This window comes from Panicum virgatum, chromosome 5K (assembly GCF_016808335.1).
Source record: "Panicum virgatum strain AP13 chromosome 5K, P.virgatum_v5, whole genome shotgun sequence".
Classification (NCBI taxonomy): Eukaryota; Viridiplantae; Streptophyta; class Magnoliopsida; order Poales; family Poaceae; genus Panicum; species Panicum virgatum.
Window position 1 is genome coordinate 13339379 of NC_053140.1, and position 22339 is coordinate 13361717.

The following is a 22339-nucleotide window of genomic DNA, read 5'->3' on the forward strand; positions in this document are numbered from 1 at the left end:
GCTTCAGCATCCGTGAGATCGGCCCGGTGTAGCCGGGCAAATGTGAGGCCCAATTTGTAGGGCAGCCCGGATTTTCTTCCTCCAATTCAATCCAGCCCACCCGACTCCGAAACTGGCCCAGCCCCGGGCACAAGCCGTGCGGTCGAAGAAAGAAATTAAAGCGGCGGCCGCGACCGCAAGCGAGCCCGAAGATTTTCTCACTAGTCGCGACCAGATCGAGCGGACGCGAACCCAGGCGCCGAAGCGAGAGCAGAGCGAGGCGAGGCGGCGGAAGCGGCGATGGAGCGGCTGCAGCGGATCTTCGGCGCCTCCGGGATGGGGCAGCCACCGACGGACTCGCCGCTGCTCGACTCCTCCGAGCAGGTCTACATCTCCTCCCTCGCGCTCCTCAAGATGCTCAAGCACGGTGCGTGGATCTCCTCCCTCTTCCCCCCAACCTCCCCTGCTGCCTAGGGTTAGGGTTCGTCTCCGCTTTCCCCCCTTTTGTGCCTGACGCGGGGTTCCGGTTGCAGGGAGGGCGGGCGTGCCCATGGAGGTCATGGGCCTCATGCTCGGCGAGTTCGTCGACGACTACACCGTCAGGGTCGTCGACGTCTTCGCCATGCCGCAGAGCGGGACCGGGGTCAGCGTCGAGGCCGTCGACCACGTCTTCCAGACGAACATGCTTGACATGCTCAAGCAAACCGGCAGGTACGGTACTCCCGATGATTTTCTGAATGGATCTGCAGTGTATGATTTGCTTAATTTAGTCTATAAAATTGGGTAGGACCATGCTCTTGGACTTCACCAAGGTTCACATATGCGTCTATTTGGATTAATGCGAGGTTGCTTTGCTGATACATAATCATTTTGAAAGTATCACCTGTATTGCAGCTCCTTATAAGGATTATAAGGGGTATAGGAAAATTTTCAGGATAACAATTGGCATGGGCAATGCCATTATTCATAGTTGTTTGGCGTTACAAGTTATGAATTTCTTTAGGCAGCAGTAAATCCTCATACTAAATAGGCCCAAAAGGAATGATTTTACTTTTTCTTTGATTAAAAGGAATGATTTTACTTTTATTGTTGCTTAGCACAATGGAAATCGACAACTTACTGAATTCATTTGTTTCTGATGTAAATATAAATATAGTGTAGATGATGTATATATCTTGATGTCTTGTTTAACCATGTAATTTTGTTCATTACAAGCTAATCCTACTAGGCTATAATGATGATGCCTACAAATTCTATGGTTTCAATCATGATTGACCGTCTGAATAAATGATTCAGAGATAGTTATAGTGTTCTGAATTCAATTTTTTATCTGATCATAATCCTTCAAAATCTTCACCCCAGAGCTTCACTAGAGTTAATGGGTTATGAAATATACAATGTTACTTCTATGTGCAACTTGAATTCATTTGGCAATCTTCAGCTGTGCAATTGTTGACAATTAATTGACTGAAAATTGCAATGGCCTGAATGGATTTAGCCATTGTGTTAATTTGTCTCATATTGTTGTTGAAATGTATACCCCTGTAGTGATTTTCTTGGTACACATTATTTGTGGTCACATCTTTAGTTTTTCCTCATATTGTTAAGATGCATAAATATATTTATGAAATAATCAGAAAAATACTGTGTAAACATAACAGATCTTTTTGTTCCTCCAAAGCTGCTTGCACATATGGGCCTAAAGGAAGTTATTTGCTAAGAATTTTTGGAAGTTGCCATCTCATCCATGGCTTACTTTGTAACCTTTAAATGGAAAGTCTTTTATGTTGTAAACTGCTTGAGTTCTAGAATTATTATAACCAGCTAAATTTCTCGCTGATCCTTGATACATCAATTGCACACCTACCTTTTTTTAATTACGCAAACTAGGGGAGGGTGTTGCGGCACATATAGGTCCAGCATCTTATATATCATAAATTTTGAATGACAATGCTCTACATAAATGCTTTTTTTCTTTGGTCAATTTACTCAATAGGGTTGATTTTATTCCGTTCTGTAGGAAACAATTATGTTGACATTTTTTTTTACCTTTTACAGACCAGAAATGGTTGTAGGCTGGTATCACTCACATCCTGGCTTCGGTTGCTGGCTCTCTGGAGTTGATATCAATACTCAACAGGTTTATGCATATACCACCTCTTTTCTATGCGGGGGAAGGGGGGGGGGGGGGTTCTTTTCGCTTATACTCTGACAAAATGAAATAACTGCTGTAGTCCCACTCTACTTTATGCCATTTCATTAAATACTGACAGATTGTGTTCTTTAGTAAATATGGATATAAATAAACTAATTGATCAACTGGAGGTACTAGCTTTTCTTTTGCTTCTACTTTCTTATCATTTCAATTTCAGTACCTTCATTGTGAAGGTTTCATGTCTCGAAAGTTGTCACTGGACCTTGTTGTCATTAAGTAGCATTCTCTGTGTGCTATGCATGTTTTCTTTAAAGAAAACAAAAATCTGGGCATGGGCTAATATGATCTCAACTCGAGTTTTTCTTCTATTTAGTTTTGTACTTTTTGCATACTTTGTTTATATCTTATTCTTTCTCCATGATCTGGAGATAGGAATTCATAGGTAGTGATATGATAAGTTTGCATAGAGCTGCACTTTCCAATTTCACTCGCACCATAGTACTCAGTGCCTAAAATTTTGTATATAAATGTGCAGAGTTTTGAAGCTTTGAATCCCAGGGCTGTCGCTGTTGTGATAGATCCCATCCAGAGTGTGAAGGGGAAGGTGGTTATTGATGCATTCCGCCTCATTAATCCTCAGACCATGATGCTTGGCCAGGAGCCACGGCAGACGACATCAAATGTTGGACACCTAAATAAGCCATCTATCCAGGTAAATATAAATAATATAGGGTTAATATGAATTTGATTTGTTTGTTTCTTACAAATAATTTGATCATATTTGTCTTTTTTTTCAGGCTCTTATCCATGGGCTGAACAGACACTACTACTCAATTGCAATCAATTACAGGAAAAACGAGCTTGAGGAGAAAATGTTGTTGAACTTGCACAAAAAGAAATGGACTGATGGACTAATTTTAAAAAGGTTTGACACACACTCGAAAACCAACGAGCAGACTGTCCAGGTGTGTACAGCATCTTCCATCAGTTGTATGGAGACAATTTTTCTTCTGTTGGTGCTTCATACTTGATTATATATTTTTTGGTTGCCTATTATCCACAATGTCTCCTCTCTTGTCCAGGAAATGCTGAACCTAGCCATCAAGTACAACAAGGCAGTGCAAGAGGAGGATGAGCTGCCACCTGAGAAACTTGCCATAGCGAATGTGGGGCGGCAGGATGCAAAGAAGCATTTGGAAGAGCATGTGTCAAATTTGATGTCATCAAACATAGTTCAGACCCTAGGAACCATGCTTGACACGGTTGTCTTTTAGCCTGCAACTATTGTTGTTCCAAACAATCGACACATACCCATTTTATTGAAGCCCCTGACACATGGAATGAGCTTGACGCCAGATACATTTTGGTTCTATGGTTTGTTTATGAATGCATTCTTCTGTAGCATGCTGTTAAACTTCTTGCATTTTCTATCAAAGCTTTAGGCTATTCTTATTATGTTTAGGCTGATGTGTCATGTAGGATGTCATTGTTATTGGGGGACTTATATAATGGGATTATGACCTGTGGTGTGGGCTGTGGCGGATGGCTTGTTCAATTTTGAAGCTAGCCTACTACAAGAATTCGAATGATTATTGATACGGGATAATGACCCGAACACAAATTAACATACACATCGCCACGTCGATCCACCTTGGAGATTGCTCGCCGTCGGCTGGAAGACAACACAAATTAAGAAATCCTAGTTGGAACATGAAAAAAATCAATCCAAATCCCAATTAGAACCCGGCAATCAATTATGGGGTTATGGTATGATATTAGGGGTCTTATGTAGATTTGGGTATAAATCAATACATTATGCGGTTACGGTATGATATTAGGGGTCTTATGTAGATTTGGGTAAAATTTATACCTGTAGTAACGCATGGGAACTATACTAGTTTATATAATCTACACAACCCCATACAACAAACATTTGTACACGCAAATCAATTTGCACCTCCAGGCTACACGGCGACTGATTGTAGCTTATGGTCCTTGCCATCCTGGGACGGTGGGACCTTTCCTGACATCCATTTTCCGTCACTTCAGGCCAGCATGTCAACTCCTTCGTCCTCCCCTTCTGATTGACACCAGGTCTTTACGGCGACACAAATCTTGCATGTAAACCTCGAGTTATTTTTTCTAGGAAAATAGGTATTTTTAGTCCTTCAATTTTGCCTATGGGTCAAGTTCATCCCTAAACTATCAAATCATCCAATCTAATCCGTCAACATTCATTTTGAGTTAAACTTGTCCTTATACTGGTGTAGCTCTGCAAAATGCTAGAATTTAATATTTGAATACTAGAACTTATATAAGTTCTAAAACCCGGTGGCTCAAGTTACTCCATTGACTAGGGAACTACATGTCCGAGTAAACTATACAGTGACACATCGGTGGAAATAATTGAGGAGGGTAGGAAGGAGGAAATTGTAAAAGGGATATTTCGAATTATTCTCATACTAATATAGAGAGCCACATCAGGATAAGGACGAGTTTCATCCAAAAATAAAAAGTTAAGAGACTAGATTGACCAATTTAAAAGTTGAGGGACGAACATGATCCTCGAGATAAAGTTGAGGGACGCAAATGCCTATTTTGCCGTTTCTCTATATTAAAAATACTAGAAGTGGCTAATTTAGAAGCATATTTAGGAGTAGTTTGGGATATTCTAATTTAACAATTCTACAAATAAAATATACAAAGGTAGCATTGGCATTAATTACTGATGATTAATTCTAAGAAAACAAAATTAGATGGGGTAGCTATAGTTTCAAATTTTGTTATTACATACATGTGAATAAAATTAAGTGGCTAAACACAAAGCAATCATGATGGCAAGGCAAAATCGATCAGTATCAATTGTTACTAAATTTCTAAGGGCAGGGGGATCAGATTACTCACGCGAAACGTACAAGCTTGCACCGGCAAACAGCAGTAGTCCTCCACGGCAGCCGGCTGGCCGCCGGCGGGCGGATCGCGACCTCGCGAGCAGGCCCGTTTTTGGCCCAGCGCAAGTGGCCCAACCGCACCGGGCCCCCAAAATTTTGGGGCCCCCATCTGTAGTTCACCTTAGGGCTTAGGCCCAACAACTGAAGCCCATGCTCCACTCTTAAGTCTTCAACCTGCCTCCAATCTAGTCCGTGAGTCCGCTGGCGCGTGACGCCATGACCGTGATTCCCGTCTCCGCGAGTCGCCTGACGCCCCAAGACCGCAAGTCCGCGACCTCGAGAACAAGAAGCTGAGAAGCCATCCGGCGGAAACAACGAGAACGAGAAGCAGGAGATTGGTCTCTTGTCGCGAATCGCGATCTCGCCATCTCGTATCTCCGATTCTCTTCTCCGTCTTAGGGTCAAGTTTGCTTACAGCACTAAAATAATTTGGGTAATATTTAGGATTCCACACACATACTTCTTGTATGACATTTATTTACACCAATCCAAAGTAGCTTTTTGAGTCAATCTAGGTAAGTTTTGTTTGTCTTTGGTTGAGCTAAAATGGTATAAAGTTTGTAGATTGTATCCATGACATGCATTAGAAACTGCAAAAACCATATATATGTTAGGATTTAAAAAACTGTCAGAAAACAAAGAGAAGCGGCCTTACGAGAATTTGAAACATGCGGGTCGTAGTTCATAAATCATAATTGGCCATTCTTCAATCTTTCATCAGCCAATTCTTTAACCTTAGGCTTATTACAGAATTTTGCATGTCGTGCAAAGTCATACAATGACTGCAGGAAACAAATTCCGAGAATCATGAGCAACACGTACTACTTACTATACAGTAATATATTCAGAAAAAATTGAGCAAGGCAGTATATTGTATTATGATACTCCCTCCGTTCCAAATTATAAGTCATTCCAGGAATCTTGGAGAGTCAAACCATCTCAAAGTTTGACAAAAAATATAGAGAGAAATATAAAGATTTATGACATCAAATAGGTACAATATGAAAATATAGCTAACAAAGAATCTAATAATACTTAATTGGTATCATAAATGTTATTATCTTGTCATATAAATTTGGTCAAACTTAAAAAAATTTGACTCTTTAAGATTTTTGGAATGACTTATAATTTGGAACGGAAGGAGTAATATATTTAACGACCAACCGAGATATATTTGGAAATCCTAGATTTGGAACATTGTAAACTTTTGTACTCTTTGTATATGCACGAAGACGTGGGTTCATCTATTTGTAAATTGTAATGACGATTAGGGTTCGGGGTTCCTTAACCCTAAAGATATGTTGTATGGTAGGAAGCTTCACACCTAAGTTCTCTTGTTGCGACCAAGCATATGAAAAACCAGAGAATATGCTAGCTGCATTATCACTACTATAAATAATTCGTAGAAAGTCAGAAGCTTAAATCTTTGTAAAGCATAAAATAACAAGTAGGCGTACACACGCAACATCCTCACGCGCCTATTTAACCCCTCCCACTCTCTCTCTGATCGCGATCCAAGAAGCAAACGGAAGAAAGCTAGCCGTGAGTTTGCCAAGGGTTTCTTCCAAAAGGGATCAATCTGCCATGGGTTCCCGCTACGAGGTGGAGGTTACCGTGGGCTCGGGGCAGGACCTCAAGAACGTCAACTGGCGCAACGGCGACCTCAAGCCCTACGTCGTGCTCTGGGTCGACGACGGCCCCAAGTGCTCCACCGGCGTCGACCACCACGACGGCGAGAACCCCGAATGGCGGGACGAGAAGCTCGTCGTCCGGGTGCCGCCCTCCACCGCCCGCCGGTAGCGGCTCTCGCGACCCGTACCACGCCGCCGCCGCCCCGCCGCCGCCGGCCTACTACGGCCAGCAGCCACCGCAGGCCGCGCCGCCGGTGGGGTACCCGGCGTACGCTCCTTCTGCTCCGGCGTACGCGGCCGCGGCGCCGCCAGTGGTTGTTGCGGCCGCTGCTCCACAGAAGGGCAACCATTCGGGGATGGGGATGGGAACAGGTCTGGCGGTGGGTGCAGCGGCCGGGATGCTAGGCGGGTTGGCGCTTGCAGGAGGAGCTAACTATCTGGGGGAAAGGTTCGATGGCGGCTGCTGCAGCGACGACGACGACGACTACTATTAAAACAGAGACGGAAGGTGACGGCCGGCGGCGTGGCATGGGCATGGCCCATGGGAAGGAGGAACGATCGAACAACAACAGGTTGAGAAGGGATTGAAATAAGTGGGACTCCAAATAAAGCAAAATGGATAAAAAATTTCAACTTTATTAGCGTTCTGTTTAACCGCAGCCGTGTTTGTATTTTGATTTGCTTGTAGTACAATCTATCTGAAATTCTGAATTGATGAATCACCTCAAAAGTTTTCTTAGTTGCATTCAATCTAACTTTCAGCCTAGTTACGTTTTGACTTTTGAAGGAGGAAATGCTAATTTCAGACCGCGCGCGAGCGGCGCGCGTTCACGCCCTCGCCTGCGCACATCCTTCACCAGGCAGCAACGAATCCCATACCGTGGCACCGTGCAGGCCGGCAGGCCCTCACCCAAATCCCCTTCCAAACAAACGCCGCCGCTAGCTGCAGGCTGCAGCGTGCAGAACTGCAGCCTCTCCTCCTTCCTCACGACTTGAGCTGAGGACAAATCGCGCCATCGCTCCGGTGGCGCCTCCACCCCGTTTGGATTGAGATGCATGACCGGGTTAGGATACTATAACGCGGTTTTCAATTAGAACTGTTATAAATAATTAGCCGCAATAATATTATTTCTCATTACTGATAATATATCCAAACTTTTATAAATGAATATTTATTTGGGGACCAAGAGTATATGTTAATCATTTTTTTAAAGGGTTGGATATCGTGGTTTTAAATGGCGGGACAGTGTCTCTTAGAGCAGGTACAATAATGGGCTTATAGCCAAACAAGTCATCACTTTTGCTGATGTGAGAGAGAAGGAAGGAGAGAGATGATAGCTTGACTCTCATGCAAGCAACGAAGCACGAGCTCCTAGATAGATGTGGGTCCAAGTAGAAGTGGATGTGAGAGTGAATAGAAAAGAGAATGTAAAGTATGAATTAAGACATTGTAGGTTTAAAATTTGTCCTCAAATGTAAGACATCCTAAATTCTTTGAATAGAAAATCATGCTAATCTCCTTGGTTTTGGTGCTAGTTTTGTAAAGAAATCAATTGATGGTGGGCTAGGGCAGTAAAAAAGGTATGCTAATCTCCTGTTTTTGGTGAATGCATGATAAAAAAAGATATATTAATGAGGGGTACATGCGTTTTTTCTCTACCTTCATAATATGTCTTAAAAAACTTAGGATGCCCTACATTTGAGGATAGATGGAGTATCTTGTAGACAAACAAAAAGACTGCTTATTGTATAACTTCGCTCTTATACTTTGGCTTATAGCCAAGTATTTAGCTTTATTATTAACCATGCTTTTACTGGTGGAGACAGAGTGATTGCGGAGATGATGTAACTGTAGCGGAGGATTGTGATTGCTGCTGGTGTCGGGTGGTACATCAAACCTAGACTACGCATGCCAGTTCATTGTGACGTGTGTGGATATGTGTGTTAGTCAACTCTTCGCAGGTATTCTAGATAAAAAAAGAAAACAAAAAAATGTGGGATTAACCGTACACGTCAGCCCCATCTTGGAAGAGCCAACTTCTGCGCTCACTCCGATCCACCGTCTTCACGAGCTGATCTCAAGCATTGATACATGCTAAAGCAGAATATTGGAATGTTGCCAAAAAGGTCTGACCCGGGCAGTGGCGAAACTGGAAAGAAATTTAAAGGGACTGAACAAATTCTGATAATATTTGTAGGTACAAGAATTTGGCAATTTGCACTAATATTTATTGGCCGCGCGCGCTAATATGCACCAACTAGTCACGATATATATTATTTAATCATGCAATAACAATTCACAAAGAAAAATAGGAGTGTGAGTCAATATATCTTGTTCATTTTAGTTTTGTCTTGGTTTCCTACAAAGGTAATGTCTAATTTAAATAAAAATCTATTCTATTCTGCGATACGAAGTCAACAATATTTACAGAGCTTATCGTATCAAGAATAATAGATTTAAATTGGAGAAGTATGGATAGAAGTAATGACTGTGATGGTTAATGCGATCGCATTAGTGAAGCAGGTGGGTTTGTCGTTGCCGTACAATCTTGGTTGTGGCGGCTTGGTTTCTTGTCGTGGATCCACACGATGCCGATCGTGAGATGTGAGTCCGCCTAGCACCTTCCACTAAGACACCAATCAGCTGTGACTAGTGAGCAGCCATATACGGAGAACGGAGAAAGCTTGTGGGGCTAGAGATCAGGATGGATTATTGTGGACTTTTGAGCAACCAAATGATATTGTAAGCTTTTGTTGTGGACTGAAATGTGTTAAGATTAAGATATACTCAAAACAAGTAAAAATTGAGCTTAGATTAAAAAGTACTTAAAGAAAATTATATTGCTAGGCCCCAGTTTTGCCACTCTGGACCGGGGCATCGTAACCACAGTTCGGCAGCTGCTCATTGAATTTTTGTTCTGTTTAACGTCTCTAATCTGGATACAGCTCCGTACACGATTACACGAACGTGGCCAGCGGCGGCGTGTAGTCGTGCAGGAACCCCGACCATTGAGATGGTCGATCAGATGGCCTTGTCGATCAAAGAGACCACCAGTGATTTTTAGAACCTCGCGGTGCGGGAGAAGTACTACATCCGTTTTAAATTGTAGTTCGTTCGACTTTCTTACCTTAAATTTAACTACTCATTTTATTCAAAAAATTTATGCAAACATTATCAAATTTAAATTATTTTTGAAGATCTTATATTGATAAAGCAATCCATAACAAAAGAAGTGATATTTTGTACAAATTTTTAAATAAGACGAGAAACTTAGAGTTAAAAAAATCAAACGACCTATAATTTGAAATGTAACGAGCAACAATTAGCATGTAGAAGTATAATAGTGCGCCTTGATCCTGTCGCTGTCGTTCCTGAATGTCAAGCTTGAGTGCCTTGAAGCTAGGGCCTGCAGGTCTCACCGTACCCGTTCAGCCTGCAAAGCTCTCTGCATGTCGTTCATAAAATCGTAAACAACACACGGAATCTGCAATGCAATGCCATCGACCAGAGAAGTGTCACGACCCAAACTTGCTAATCATGCTTAAAATTTAAACAACGTCATCATGAGCATCATTAAGACATAATGGAGCATTATGTGCATGTGTGGTTTGATTTAAATTCAAATGTGTGTATGTTTGAATATGTGTGTGTGAAGGAAGTTCAATTTCTACTATGCAACTTGGCCTCCAAAAATTTTACATAAATACTAGATTTCAAATGTCGATTTAAAAATATTTTTGCAGGATTTTATGACCTTTGAATCGAGCCACGAAACCCTTGGAAAATTCAGAAATGGCTGAATTTTTCTTTTTGCTGTGACCAATCTGCAAAAGCTTTTCGAATGATTCTTGTTGAAAAATGTTCTTATTGATTTTATCTTCCTCTAAAAAAAGTTTTGTGAATTTTTGAGCCCGGTAACACCTCCGTTTTGATTTTCAAACTTCGACCGTTTCTTTGCCTCGCTGCGCCGCCCCGACTGCCTCCGTCCTCACCGTACGTAGTCGGGGTAAGCCTCGCCACCTCCCAGAACGCGCCATGCCCCTGCTCCCCGGCCCCACTTCGCCGTGTCGCCCTTCCGCCGCCGCCCGCCGTCGCCGCGCACTACGCGCATGCACGTGCGCCCCGCTCCGCCTCGTCCTGGTCGCGCCTTGGCGCGGGCAAGGCCAGCGCCTTGCCTACCCGGCCTGGTGGCTGCCTGCCCATGGGGCCCGCCTGTCAGCGGCCCACGCTGGCCCTGTTGTGTGGATCTAGCCTTTTATTGAGTTTATGTTATGCTGTGATCTTGTAAAATATGTGTAAATTTGTGTAGACCTCGGAAAAATATGAAAATTATTTTGTAGGGTTAATAATGCTCATATCTACTCTAAAAAAATGTTGTTTTGTATGTTATCTTGATTTAGATTTATTTATGATTTAATGTTGAAAAAAGAAGTTAAATGCTGAGTTAATTGTGTACTGCTCTAAAAATTCCAAACTAAATTTTGTTAGGTTGCATGTGAAATTCTCTTTCCATTAGTATGACTTGTTATAAGGTTTGTCTGCTGTTTGTTAAGGTTTTAATGTGTTTACATATGCTCTGTCCGAAATGTTGTCTATTGCATAAATAATTTCTGGAAAGTTGTAAAATGTCAAAACCACATTTGTTAGCTTTGTTTTCTTGTGTATTTCCTTTGTAAATTTTATGAAAATTGTTTGAACTCCTTTGCATGTCCTTTTTTATTTATCTTGTTTAGAGTGGCTGAAAATTGTTACATTTATGGTTGATTCCAGAAAAATGTTTTTGCTGCAAATCCAAGTTTCATGGGTTCCTTATAATGTTCCCTGCATACTCAATTTAATTTATGGTTTGTGCTTGTTGTGATAGTCCTTTTCTTAATTCTCGCTTTAGTTCCTCGCTCGCACGTTAATTAGTAATCGGTTGTCATCGCATGTGTTACTTTTGTGCATCATCGCATATGTGCCATTCATTCTTCATGTCATGTCACCCTTGCATAATCTATGGCATCATTCTAATGCATACATCTCATTCATGCATTATAGTGACCGAAACGCCGGAGAACGAGACCGTTGAGCCCGCCAAGTCCGTTGAACCCGAGTTTGGTGTCGAGTTCCTTGTTGAGCCAGAAGAAAACCAAGGCAAGAAGCTAAGCATGACCCCTTGTACCTATTTAAATTGATGCAATTTAGTTATCTCATTTGGGTATTATTGGGTTATATATATAGTATATTATGTATTGCATTCTTGTATCTACTTTTATGCATTTATCTTCCCTTGATTATTTATCCTTGTTCTTGTCACTTTTTAGTTAATGAATTACTTAACTTACTTAGATGCTTAGCCATGCTTAGAGTATCATGTCACTTTATAGGAAAGTATGGTCAAGAGTCATCACACTTATCCGGTTATCCATGCTCGCACTTGTTGAGCCTTGTGGACCTAGGTGACTCTCTGCGCAAGCTAGGTGTACCCTCAACGGTTGAGCCATGTTGGGAACGGTTGTCGCAAGTACTCCCTCATCCAATGTGATCGGTCGGGTGAGCCGTATGGTTCTTGCGTCGTGTGGGTAAAGAAGTACACTCTTGCAAGATTTAAATCAATTCGAATTGCCGCGCTCTCGGTTATGAGCAAGCTCTTTATCTCATGAATTCTTTGTAGCAAGTATCGTTTATGGTGGTATATATTTCACGGCTTTTTATAGTCAATTACTTGGTTTAATCTTAGTCAATTAAAACTTGAGTTGTGGGTTGGGCAAGAATAAATAATTTTACTAGAGAGCTAGATGTTGGTTAGAGAGTTCATACTTGTGCAATAATCACTTAACCTTAAAGCCTCGTTTGAGCCTCTTGCATGATCCTTGTTTATTTATTTTGCGTAAGACTTGCGAATACCTTTTGTACTCATGTTGCTTTCTAAACTAAGTTGAGGTGAGCCGGAGTTTGTTTTTGGCCACTTCTACTCCGCCGATCCTAGTGTGGGGGAGGAGTAGGATCTTGTGGTGGTGATGGCACCCTTGAGCAAGACGCCGTTATTTTTGTTGTATTTATTGTTTCCGCTGCGAGATGAGTTCTTGGGAGATCATGACAAATACTAAACTTTATTATTCACGTCTCTTTCATTTGAACCAAATTTGAATTAGATTGTTGAATCTTTTATTTTCAGATTTGGACCCTTCTATGTTGAACTTGTAATAATTTAAATGTTGTATTGCTTTATGTTTAAAATTGTTCTCTATGATCTTTTGGTGATATACCCTTGTAAATGGTACGTGCGCTTAATCCTGGGCATGTGACAAGCACGTAACGGGACTAACGGATTTGATGTCATTTTAGGCGAATGTCATGTCAGTCGATGGAGTTGTGATAGCTCTAATTTAATAGTTGATGACCAACAGTTTGCTTAAAGCGGGTCCAATTTGACGGTTCTTAGCAGAAGCTTCCTACATCTGGCATCCTACCTGATTGGACACGAGATCAAGAGAGTAACTTCCTAAAGAATCAAATATAATACTGCCGAGAGTGAACTCGCTCTAAGTACGGCACTACTAGACAATTTATGATAAGATCGAGCGGAACTGTACAGCAGTACAGCTAGCGTAGCCTCACTATTTTTATATAGTCAACGATTTCGTTCAAAGCTAGGAGCAGCGAGCATTCAAGGGTTGTTCGTTCATGAATACTGTATGTTCGCATGCGAAACCTGAGATTCGCAAAGATTACTTGACCAGGATGCATTATGACGCTAAAATACATACCTAGATGGCGCAGGCGACCTCCAGTCTAGTTAGCAAGGTTAATGGTTAATAACACAACCGATTGCTGGATGTTAGAATCATTGCTGTCTATATCTCTTATCCTATTTGTATAGTATTTAGTTATTCGCTATTAATATATTATCCATTTATTTCTCTCACAGCAGAGTTTTTTATTATGCTTATGTCGACACCCGCGATAAACTTACCGCCCGCTTCTTCTCTCTCGTTTCTTTTATTCCCCAACTCAACATTCAAGCTGATTAAACAGCCTGTTATCTATAAAACTTATATAGTTGGTCCCCACTACAAACCATTAACTTCTATTTCTCTCAACTCATATTGCGCCACATCATCAAGAAAACTGTGTACATTCGATCTTAAGTTCAAGATTAATCATGACTGTTGATTCATCATTCTAGCTTATATTTTTTCACCTTCTATTCTCCACTCAAAATAAATGTTCACTCTGCTTTAATTTTCATGTCTTTCTATCTCCCTACCCTATAGCAAGTGCTCCACTCAAATAAATAATCACAAAACCATGTACTTTTTTTCCACCAGCTCGCGGCAATCAATATAATCAAGCCCGAAAGTTGCACGTCAATTATTCACAATCACACATATATTGTCATGCATGCATGTAGAAAGCAAAGCAAACCAAACAAAATCATAATTAGCTTACACATGAACATCACATCACACTATTCTTATACTAATTTTATTTGTGCGCATAGTACACACATCTTCTGTGCTCCACTCAAAATAAATAATCACTTTGATTTAATTCTCATGTCTTTTTATCTCCTTTCCTTACAACAAATGCTCCACTCAAAATAAATTGATTCTCATGTCTTTCTTTCTCCTTGCCCTATGTCAAGTGCTCGGTTCAAAATAAACTATCACAATAGCAACAAAATAGATCGTCGGGGTTGAGAACCATCCACCTTTCCAACTCTCTAATCAAGATGATTTTACACTATAAATTTTCAAATTTAACCAAAATTATGCGAGCTTTTCTTTATTAGGAAAAATCTATTATTTTTTTAATTTTTAGCAAACTCAATCCGAATGCTTATTTGTCTTACTGCATATTCTCTATAACATTTTATTTAAAAAATTAATGTAATTTTTATTATAATTTATCGAAAAACTCTTTTAAATTCTACACCAACGCGCTAAGCATCAGCCAGTTATCGTTACTCAAGCGCCTGCCATCGGTCCACCCAGCAGACACCATATTCGTCCGCGCGGCGCGCTTTTGAACCGAGAGCGACCCCGGGCCTCGCGCCCACGTCTGGCCGTTCGTGCAGAGGAAAGAAGGTGAGCAGAGGAAGAAAAAGGCCGGTGATGGCCCCATGCACCTCCCCAAGCGAAGCAACATGCACGAGCAGACACGCCACGCCTCAGCTTCACCAATCATAATCATCGATTACGCACCGCCCACACGTACTTCCTCCGTCCCAAAATACTAGCCATCATAGGATTTAAAATATCTCGAAAAATAAATCACTCTACCCTATTTTTTTTAAAAGTATGCATACAAGAATAATTAGTACAAAAAAATAATATATAGGAGCAAACATGATCATTTTATCTTCTTCATAATTTGTCAAAGAATTCCTAGGATGACTAGTTTTACAGGACAGAGGAAGTACACAACATCTCCTTTTTTTTTTCTTTCCTATGCTCGTCACCTTCTTCTTCCTCCGATCCATTTCATAAATCGCAACAGATCTAGCTAGTGGCACAGATTCAGAGCCAACACAGGAGAACACTAGCGTGTGCAGCAGAAAGAGCCGCCCCTCAATCCCGGTCAGACCGGTTTTGTTGGGAGGCCGGCGAGAATTTGACGAACGCTCATCCGGCAAAGGCGAATCTAACTGTGAACTAACCATGGTGCACCGCTTAAAGGTAATACAATTTTTAATCGAAATACATGGCGTATTTGGATCTTGCTAGTAGTAAAAACAAATTTACCCCTGACACATGGAATGAGCTTGACGCCAGATACATTTTGGTTCTATGGTTTGTTTATGAATGCATTCTTCTGTAGCATGCTGTTAAACTTCTTGCATTTTCTATCAAAGCTTTAGGCTATTCTTATTATGTTTAGGCTGATGTGTCATGTAGGATGTCATTGTTATTGGGGGACTTATATAATGGGATTATGACCTGTGGTGTGGGCTGTGGCGGATGGCTTGTTCAATTTTGAAGCTAGCCTACTACAAGAATTCGAATGATTATTGATACGGGATAATGACCCGAACACAAATTAACATACACATCGCCACGTCGATCCACCTTGGAGATTGCTCGCCGTCGGCTGGAAGACAACACAAATTAAGAAATCCTAGTTGGAACATGAAAAAATCAATCCAAATCCCAATTAGAACCCGGCAATCAATTATGGGGTTATGGTATGATATTAGGGGTCTTATGTAGATTTGGGTATAAATCAATACATTATGCGGTTACGGTATGATATTAGGGGTCTTATGTAGATTTGGGTAAAATTTATACCCGTAGTAACGCATGGGAACTATACTAGTTTATATAATCTACACAACCCCATACACCAAACATTTGTACACGCAAATCAATTTGCACCACCAGGCTACACGGCGACTGACTTGTAGCTTATGGTCCTTGCCATCCTGGGACGGTGGGACCTTTCCTGACATCCATTTTCCGTCACTTCAGGCCAGCATGTCAACTTGTCGGGTGCCACAATTAGGGACACCCTAATTGGAGTACTAAGATCGCTTTTAAAACACGAATACCTGTTAAGGCAACTGGGCCCACGAAGGCCCCCGGCCTCCTTCCAAATCCGGAAAAAAAGGAAAGGACTCAAAGAAGCCCAGCATTTGGCCCATTCGCACCCCTCTCAGGCCCACCGAACAATCTCCGCCCCGCTCGAGGGTAGCGGATCTACCCTCGGGCGGGTCACTCATCTCCGCCTCGCTCGAGGGCTCCCCTCGGGACCCTCGACCGCGCAATCGTATTTCCGCCTCGCTCGAGGACGGCGGACCTGCCCTCGAGCGGGTGGCCAGTCTCCGCCTCGCTCGAGGACAGCGGGCCTGCCCTCGAGCGGGTGGCCAATCTCCGCCTCGCTCGAGGCCATCTCTCGGCACAAGGGACAAATGGCCCCGCCGCCCAACTGACCGACGTACAAAGGCATTAAAGGCCAGCTACTCCGCCACGGCTCAAAGGACGGGCGGCGTCAGACTGCCACTCCCGCAGTGGATGTGACCGGCGTCCCGTCCACTGACCCCGGTCACCGCTCTGCCACCCCAGCCGCTGTAGCAGCACTGTGGAGCATTCAACGCGGTACAAGACAAGTTGGCGCCGCCCCCGTTACTGTCACGCCGACATCAACCATCCGAACACACCTCCCCCTGGGGAAGGGGTCTGGCGATGTCATGCGCCCTTCCGAGAGGAGCACTCTGCATGCGCGGGCGGGACCCCGGACCTCCCTCTTGTGGGGTCCGGGACTTCCACGCGCCCCCGGACCTTCTAGTGTGCATGCCCGCACTCCGACCGGGGGGTCCGGGACCGTCCCTCGCCATTACTACCGCCGGGACACTACAGGACGATCGCCGCCATCTCCACGGGACCAAGGACGAAATCTGGGATGACAGCGACGTGCGCCGCCTTCCCACAGTACACTTCCTACAGTGTTCGGCCACTGTACCCGCGATTCAGGGGAAAACGACGACTTCCACGCCCCTACACTCATGTACACCGCCCCTCCTTACAACTATAAAAGGAGGGGGTGGGCTTCCTTTTGCTCAGGCTGATCGACTACCTCCAATCAAAGGTTGGAAGTAAGTTCTCTGAACTCCCCCTCAGAGAACTCTCAGCACGACTGAGCACTCATCTCAACCAACTCCACCTCTAGCAGAGACTTGGGAGCTTCTCTCCCTCTCTCGCCTTGCTTGTATCCCCTACTACGAGCACTTCGGGTGCAAGATAATACAGTGCCCTCGCACACCCCCTTTGCTGGACGTACGGCCCTGCGGCCGGAACCAGGATAAACCGTGCGTTACTGTGATTGCCTCTTGCATCATCATCTGGGACGAGAAAACACGCAGCATTTACTAGTTGGGATCCAGGCCCCCGGGTCAGGACACCGACAGTTGGCGCGCCAGGTAGGGGGCCGCGTGACATTTTTCTCTCTTTTTTCCCATTTGATCTCCAGGAATGGCGAGCGGATCCAACCCATACCCTATGGGTGTTTCGGATCCGTTCCCAGCGGGACGCGTGGTCTCGTTCGGGAGTCTCGAGTTCAGGGCAACCGGCAACGGTTACATCATGCAGCTCCTCTCCTCCGAACGCAACCTCATCGCCCCGACTTCGCCAGCCCGGCGCAACAGGCGCTCGGGTCAGCGTTCACGACAAGCACGCGCGGGGCGGCGTCGTGCGGCCCGCCACAGCTCCCCCAAGTGGGTCGAGGCTGGCGTGTCGCAACTCAGCATCACGGCCAATGGGGCAACCGTTTCATCATCGCGTGCCTCGGCGTCATCTGCGCCAGTGCCATCGCCTGCGGCAGCACTAGTGCCTCCCAGGGGGGACTCGACTTCGGCGTCGCCCTTCCCCTTCGGGATGCGCAACGCTGCCGCCCGCGCCTCGTCAACCATCGCTGACTTCATCGAGCATGAGGATCTGCCGGGTCATCATCTTCGGTCGACTCGCAGCCTCATCGCGTCATCCCCTGACGAATCCTACCCCGAGACGGCGAGCTCGATCGCCGATGACGTCGACTTCTTCATGAACAACTTCACGGCCGAGGAGGCCGAGGACTACTCCGGGGTCCGCGACCCCGACGCCCTCCGCGAGTTCCAGCTGGCGGCGGCCTACAGCCTCACCTGCTCCGAGGACTCCAGCGAGGAGGATTTCGATCCTTCCAGGGAATGCTTCATGGCGGACCTCGCGGACGAGCAAGACGACAATGCTCCAGCCAACGACAAGGACGGCGGGGCGGACGTACGGGCAAAGCAACCGGCGGTCCCGCCTGCAGCCCCTTCCTCGTCAAGTTCAGTGGCGCGACAAGCTCAACTGGCGCAGCTCAACGAGCTTCAAGCCAAGCTCGACGAGCAGCGTCGACAAACCCAGGAGCTACGCGCCGCACTCGAGCAGCAGCGTACCGTGCCTGGTGCACATGCCTAGGCTGCGGGACGTGTTGCCCGCGAGCGCATCCTTGCCGACGACAACGTCGACAAATCCCCGGAACTGAAGACGGCGGGCGAAAAGCTCGTCGCTGCGGCTTACCTTCTCCAAGCTATGCCCGAGCCATCGACACCCTCGGGCCGCAACCTGCGCCGCGAGGCACAGGAGCTCATCGAGCAAGCTGCCGTGCAGCAGGCCGAGAGTTCTGCGTCTCGCATGCGCTCGAAGGCCCCGGAGCAGTGTGATGGGACTGCGCACTAGGACCGTGAGGTTTCTGTGCACACACCCCCAGCGGGGAGGGGCAAGGCAGCCGTAGTGCCCGCTGCGAGGGCACCCTCGGTGCGCGAGCGCATCGGGAGAGTTCCCGTAAGGGAGCGAATCCGCGACACTCGCGGACACGCCGGCGACGGCGACGCCCGCAACGTCATCGACGGCAGGAGGTACACCCCTCGACGGGGTGGACGCTTCGACCCCGAGCACGACAGGGGTGAGTCACCGGAGCCCCCGGGCACCCGGGTGTTCAGCCGGGAGATTCGAACCGCGCCTTTTCCCCCGCGCTTCCGACAACCCAACACCCTCGTCAAATACTCGGGCGAGACTGATCCTGCAGTCTGGCTTAACGACTACCGCCTAGCATGCCAGCTAGGCGGCGCGACGGAGATTGCGGCTATCATCCGCAACCTTCCTCTCCATCTTGCTGACGCCACACGAACGTGGCTCGAGCACCTGCCTGCGGGCCAGATCCACGACTGGGCCGACTTGGTCCACATCTTCGTGGGCAATTTCCAGGGCACGTACGTGCGCCCTGGGAACTCCTGGGACCTCAAAGGGTGTCGTCAGAAGCCCCGCGAATCCCTGCGTGACTACGTGCGACGCTTCTCCAAGCAGTGCACCGAGCTCCCCAGCGTCACCCACGTCGAGGTCATTAACGCTTTCCTCGAGGGTACGACGTGCAGGAATCTGGTGCATGAGCTCGCGAGAAGCCGACCCGTTAATACCAACGAGTTGTTCGACGCTGCCACCAACTTCGCCGCCGGCGAGGAGGCTGTTGGTGCCATCTTCGACGACAAATTGAGCAAGTGCAAGGACGATGCGCCCGCGGAGGGCGGCAGCGTCAAGCCCAACACCCCCGCCAAGAAATTGAAGCGGGGGAGGAAGGGAAAGAAGCCGGTCCCACCAAACCAACGTGAGTCGGGGCGGGCGGAGGACTCTGAGGAGGCCTTCGCTGCCGCCCCAGACCGCAAAGGTCCTCGAGGCCCCCCTCGAGGTGGCGGTGGCCAGTTCGACGACATGCTTAAGAAACCGTGCCCTTATCACAAGGGGCCGGTCAACCATACCCTCGAGCAGTGCGAAATGCTCAAGAGGTACTATAACCGCGTCGCACATCGCGACGAAGACAAGAAGAAGGATGCGGGCGACAAAGGTGGAGATGACGAGTTCCCCCCAGTGGAGAACGCCTTCTTCATCTTTGGAGGAGCAACGACGAATATGACTTGTCGGCAGCGCAAGCGCGAGCGCCGCGAGGTCTTCTCCGTCACCAAAGCCACGCCATCCTACCTCGACTGGTCGAAGGATACCATTGCCTTTGGCCGCGAGGACCACCCCGACTACGTCCCGCATCCAGGACGGTACCCGCTCGTTGTCGACCCCATCATCGGCAACACTCGCTTCTCCAAGGTGCTCATGGACGGAGGCAGCGGCCTCAACATCATGTACGCCCCAACCTTGGAGCTCATGGGGATCGGACTAGACAAGCTTCGCCCCAGCAAGTCGCCATTTCATGGCGTTGCGCCGGGGGAAGCGAGTCCAACCCCTCGGCCAGATCGATCTGCCTGTGTGCTTCGGCACAGCAGCCAACTTCCGCAAGGAGGTACTCACTTTCGAGGTGGTGGGATTTCGAGGGTCCTATCATGCCATCCTCGGTCGTCCTTGCTATGCCAAGTTTATGGCCGTCCCCAACTACACCTACCTCAAGCTCAAAATGCCGGGTCCAAAGGACGTCATCACCATTGGCTCTTCGTTCGAGCACGCCTACGAGTGCGACGTTGAGTGCGTTGAGCGCGCGGAAGCTCAAGCGGAGGACGAGGCCCTCGCAGCCACCCTCGACAAAATGGCGAGCGAGGCCTTAGACTCCACGCACCGACACGCCGGGAGCTTCGAGCCCGCCGAGGGCATCCAGAAAGTACCCCTCGACCCAAGCCACTCCGACGACAAGGTGTTGCAGATCAGCGCCACCCTCGACGACAAATAGGAAGTGGTGCTCGTCGATTTCCTCCGCGCCAACGCAGATATCTTTGCGTGGAGTCCCACGGACATGCCTGGCATACCGCGGGAGGTCGCCGAGCACTCCCTTCATGTCCGACCCAACTCCAAGCCGGTGAAGCAGCGCCTAAGATGCTTCGACGAGCTCAAGCGCCGGGCGATCGGCGAGGAGTTGTAGAAACATCTGGCGGCCGGATTCATCAAAGAGGTATTCCATCCCGAGTGGCTAGCTAATCCAGTATTAGTGAAGAAAAAGAGTGGGAGCTGGAGGATGTGTGTAGACTACACTAGTTTAAATAAGACATGTCCGAAGGTTCCCTTTCCTTTGCCACGAATCGATCAGATTGTAGACACTACTGCGGGATGTGAGCTCTTGTCCTTTCTTGATGCTTACTCCGGTTACCACCAAATCAAGATGAACGTGTCCGACCAGCTCGCGACTTCTTTTATCACACCTTTCGGCATGTACTGCTACGTTACGATGCCTTTTGGCCTCAGAAACGCCGGAGCCACCTATCAACGGTGTATGCTCCACGTTTTCGGAGACCATCTCGGGCGCAGCGTAGAAGCATATGTCGACGATATCGTTGTGAAATCCAGGAAGGCGGACGACCTGGTTGCTGATCTCAGGATCGCATTCGATTGCCTACGAGCCAAAGGGGTAAAACTCAACCCCGAGAAGTGCGTATTCGGGGTGCCTCGAGGCATGCTCTTGGGTTTCGTTGTCTCCTAGCGGGGCATCGAACCCAACCCTGACAAAGTCTCGGCCATCACTCGGATGGGACCGATCCGAGACTTGAAGGGGGTACAGAGGGTCATGGGATGCCTAGCGTCCCTTAGCCATTTTATCTCGCGTCTCAGCGAGAAAGGCTTACCCCTGTACCGACTCTTGAGGAAAGCCGAGCGCTTCACGTGGACCCCCGAAGCTCAAGAAGCCCTCGAAAGGCTGAAGGCATCGCTCACTCGAGCTCCCATTCTCACACCGCCTACGGACGGCGAGCCCCTCTATCTGTACGTAGCCGCGACGACCCAAGTGGTCAGCGCGGTGATCGTGGTCGAAAGACAAGGAGGAGGGCCATGCTCTGCCCGTCCAACGACCAGTGTATTACATCAGCGAGGTGTTGTCTGAAACTAAGACACGCTATCCACAGATTCAAAAGCTGCTCTACGCAGTGGTTTTGGCTCGGCGCAAGCTGCGCCACTACTTCGAGGCTCACCCCGTCACCGTGGTCTCATCTTTCCCCTTGGGAGAGATAGCTCGCAACCGGGAAGCCGAGGGTAGAATTGCCAAATGGTCTGTGGAGCTGATGGGGGAAACACTCACTTACGCCCGTCGCAAGGCGATCAAGTCCCAAATCTTGGCCGACTTCGTGGCCGAGTGGACGGACACTCAGCTACCCCCATCGCAAATCCAGGGCGAATGCTGGACTATGTACTTCGAC

The 22339-nt window shown here is 46.6% G+C and overlaps 1 protein-coding gene across 2 annotated transcripts; it reads left to right on the plus strand.

Moving 5' to 3' along the window:
• The first annotated feature begins 164 nt into the window (after positions 1 to 164).
• LOC120706466 (26S proteasome non-ATPase regulatory subunit 14 homolog) lies at positions 165 to 15581 on the plus strand. Of its 2 annotated transcripts, XR_005688306.1 has the most exons (7): positions 165 to 406; positions 513 to 690; positions 2038 to 2119; positions 2670 to 2846; positions 2932 to 3099; positions 3217 to 3469; positions 15456 to 15581. XR_005688306.1 is itself a non-coding variant. In XM_039991126.1 (6 exons), the coding sequence occupies exons 1-6, from the start codon at positions 280 to 282 to the stop codon at positions 3406 to 3408; spliced, it is 924 nt and encodes a 307-aa protein (XP_039847060.1). In that variant the 5' UTR covers positions 165 to 279; the 3' UTR covers positions 3409 to 3595. The 2 variants fall into 2 exon arrangements, 1 of the variants encoding a protein (XP_039847060.1); XM_039991126.1 differs by lacking the exon at positions 15456 to 15581 and having other exon boundaries at positions 3217 to 3595.
• The last annotated feature ends 6758 nt before the right edge of the window (positions 15582 to 22339 follow it).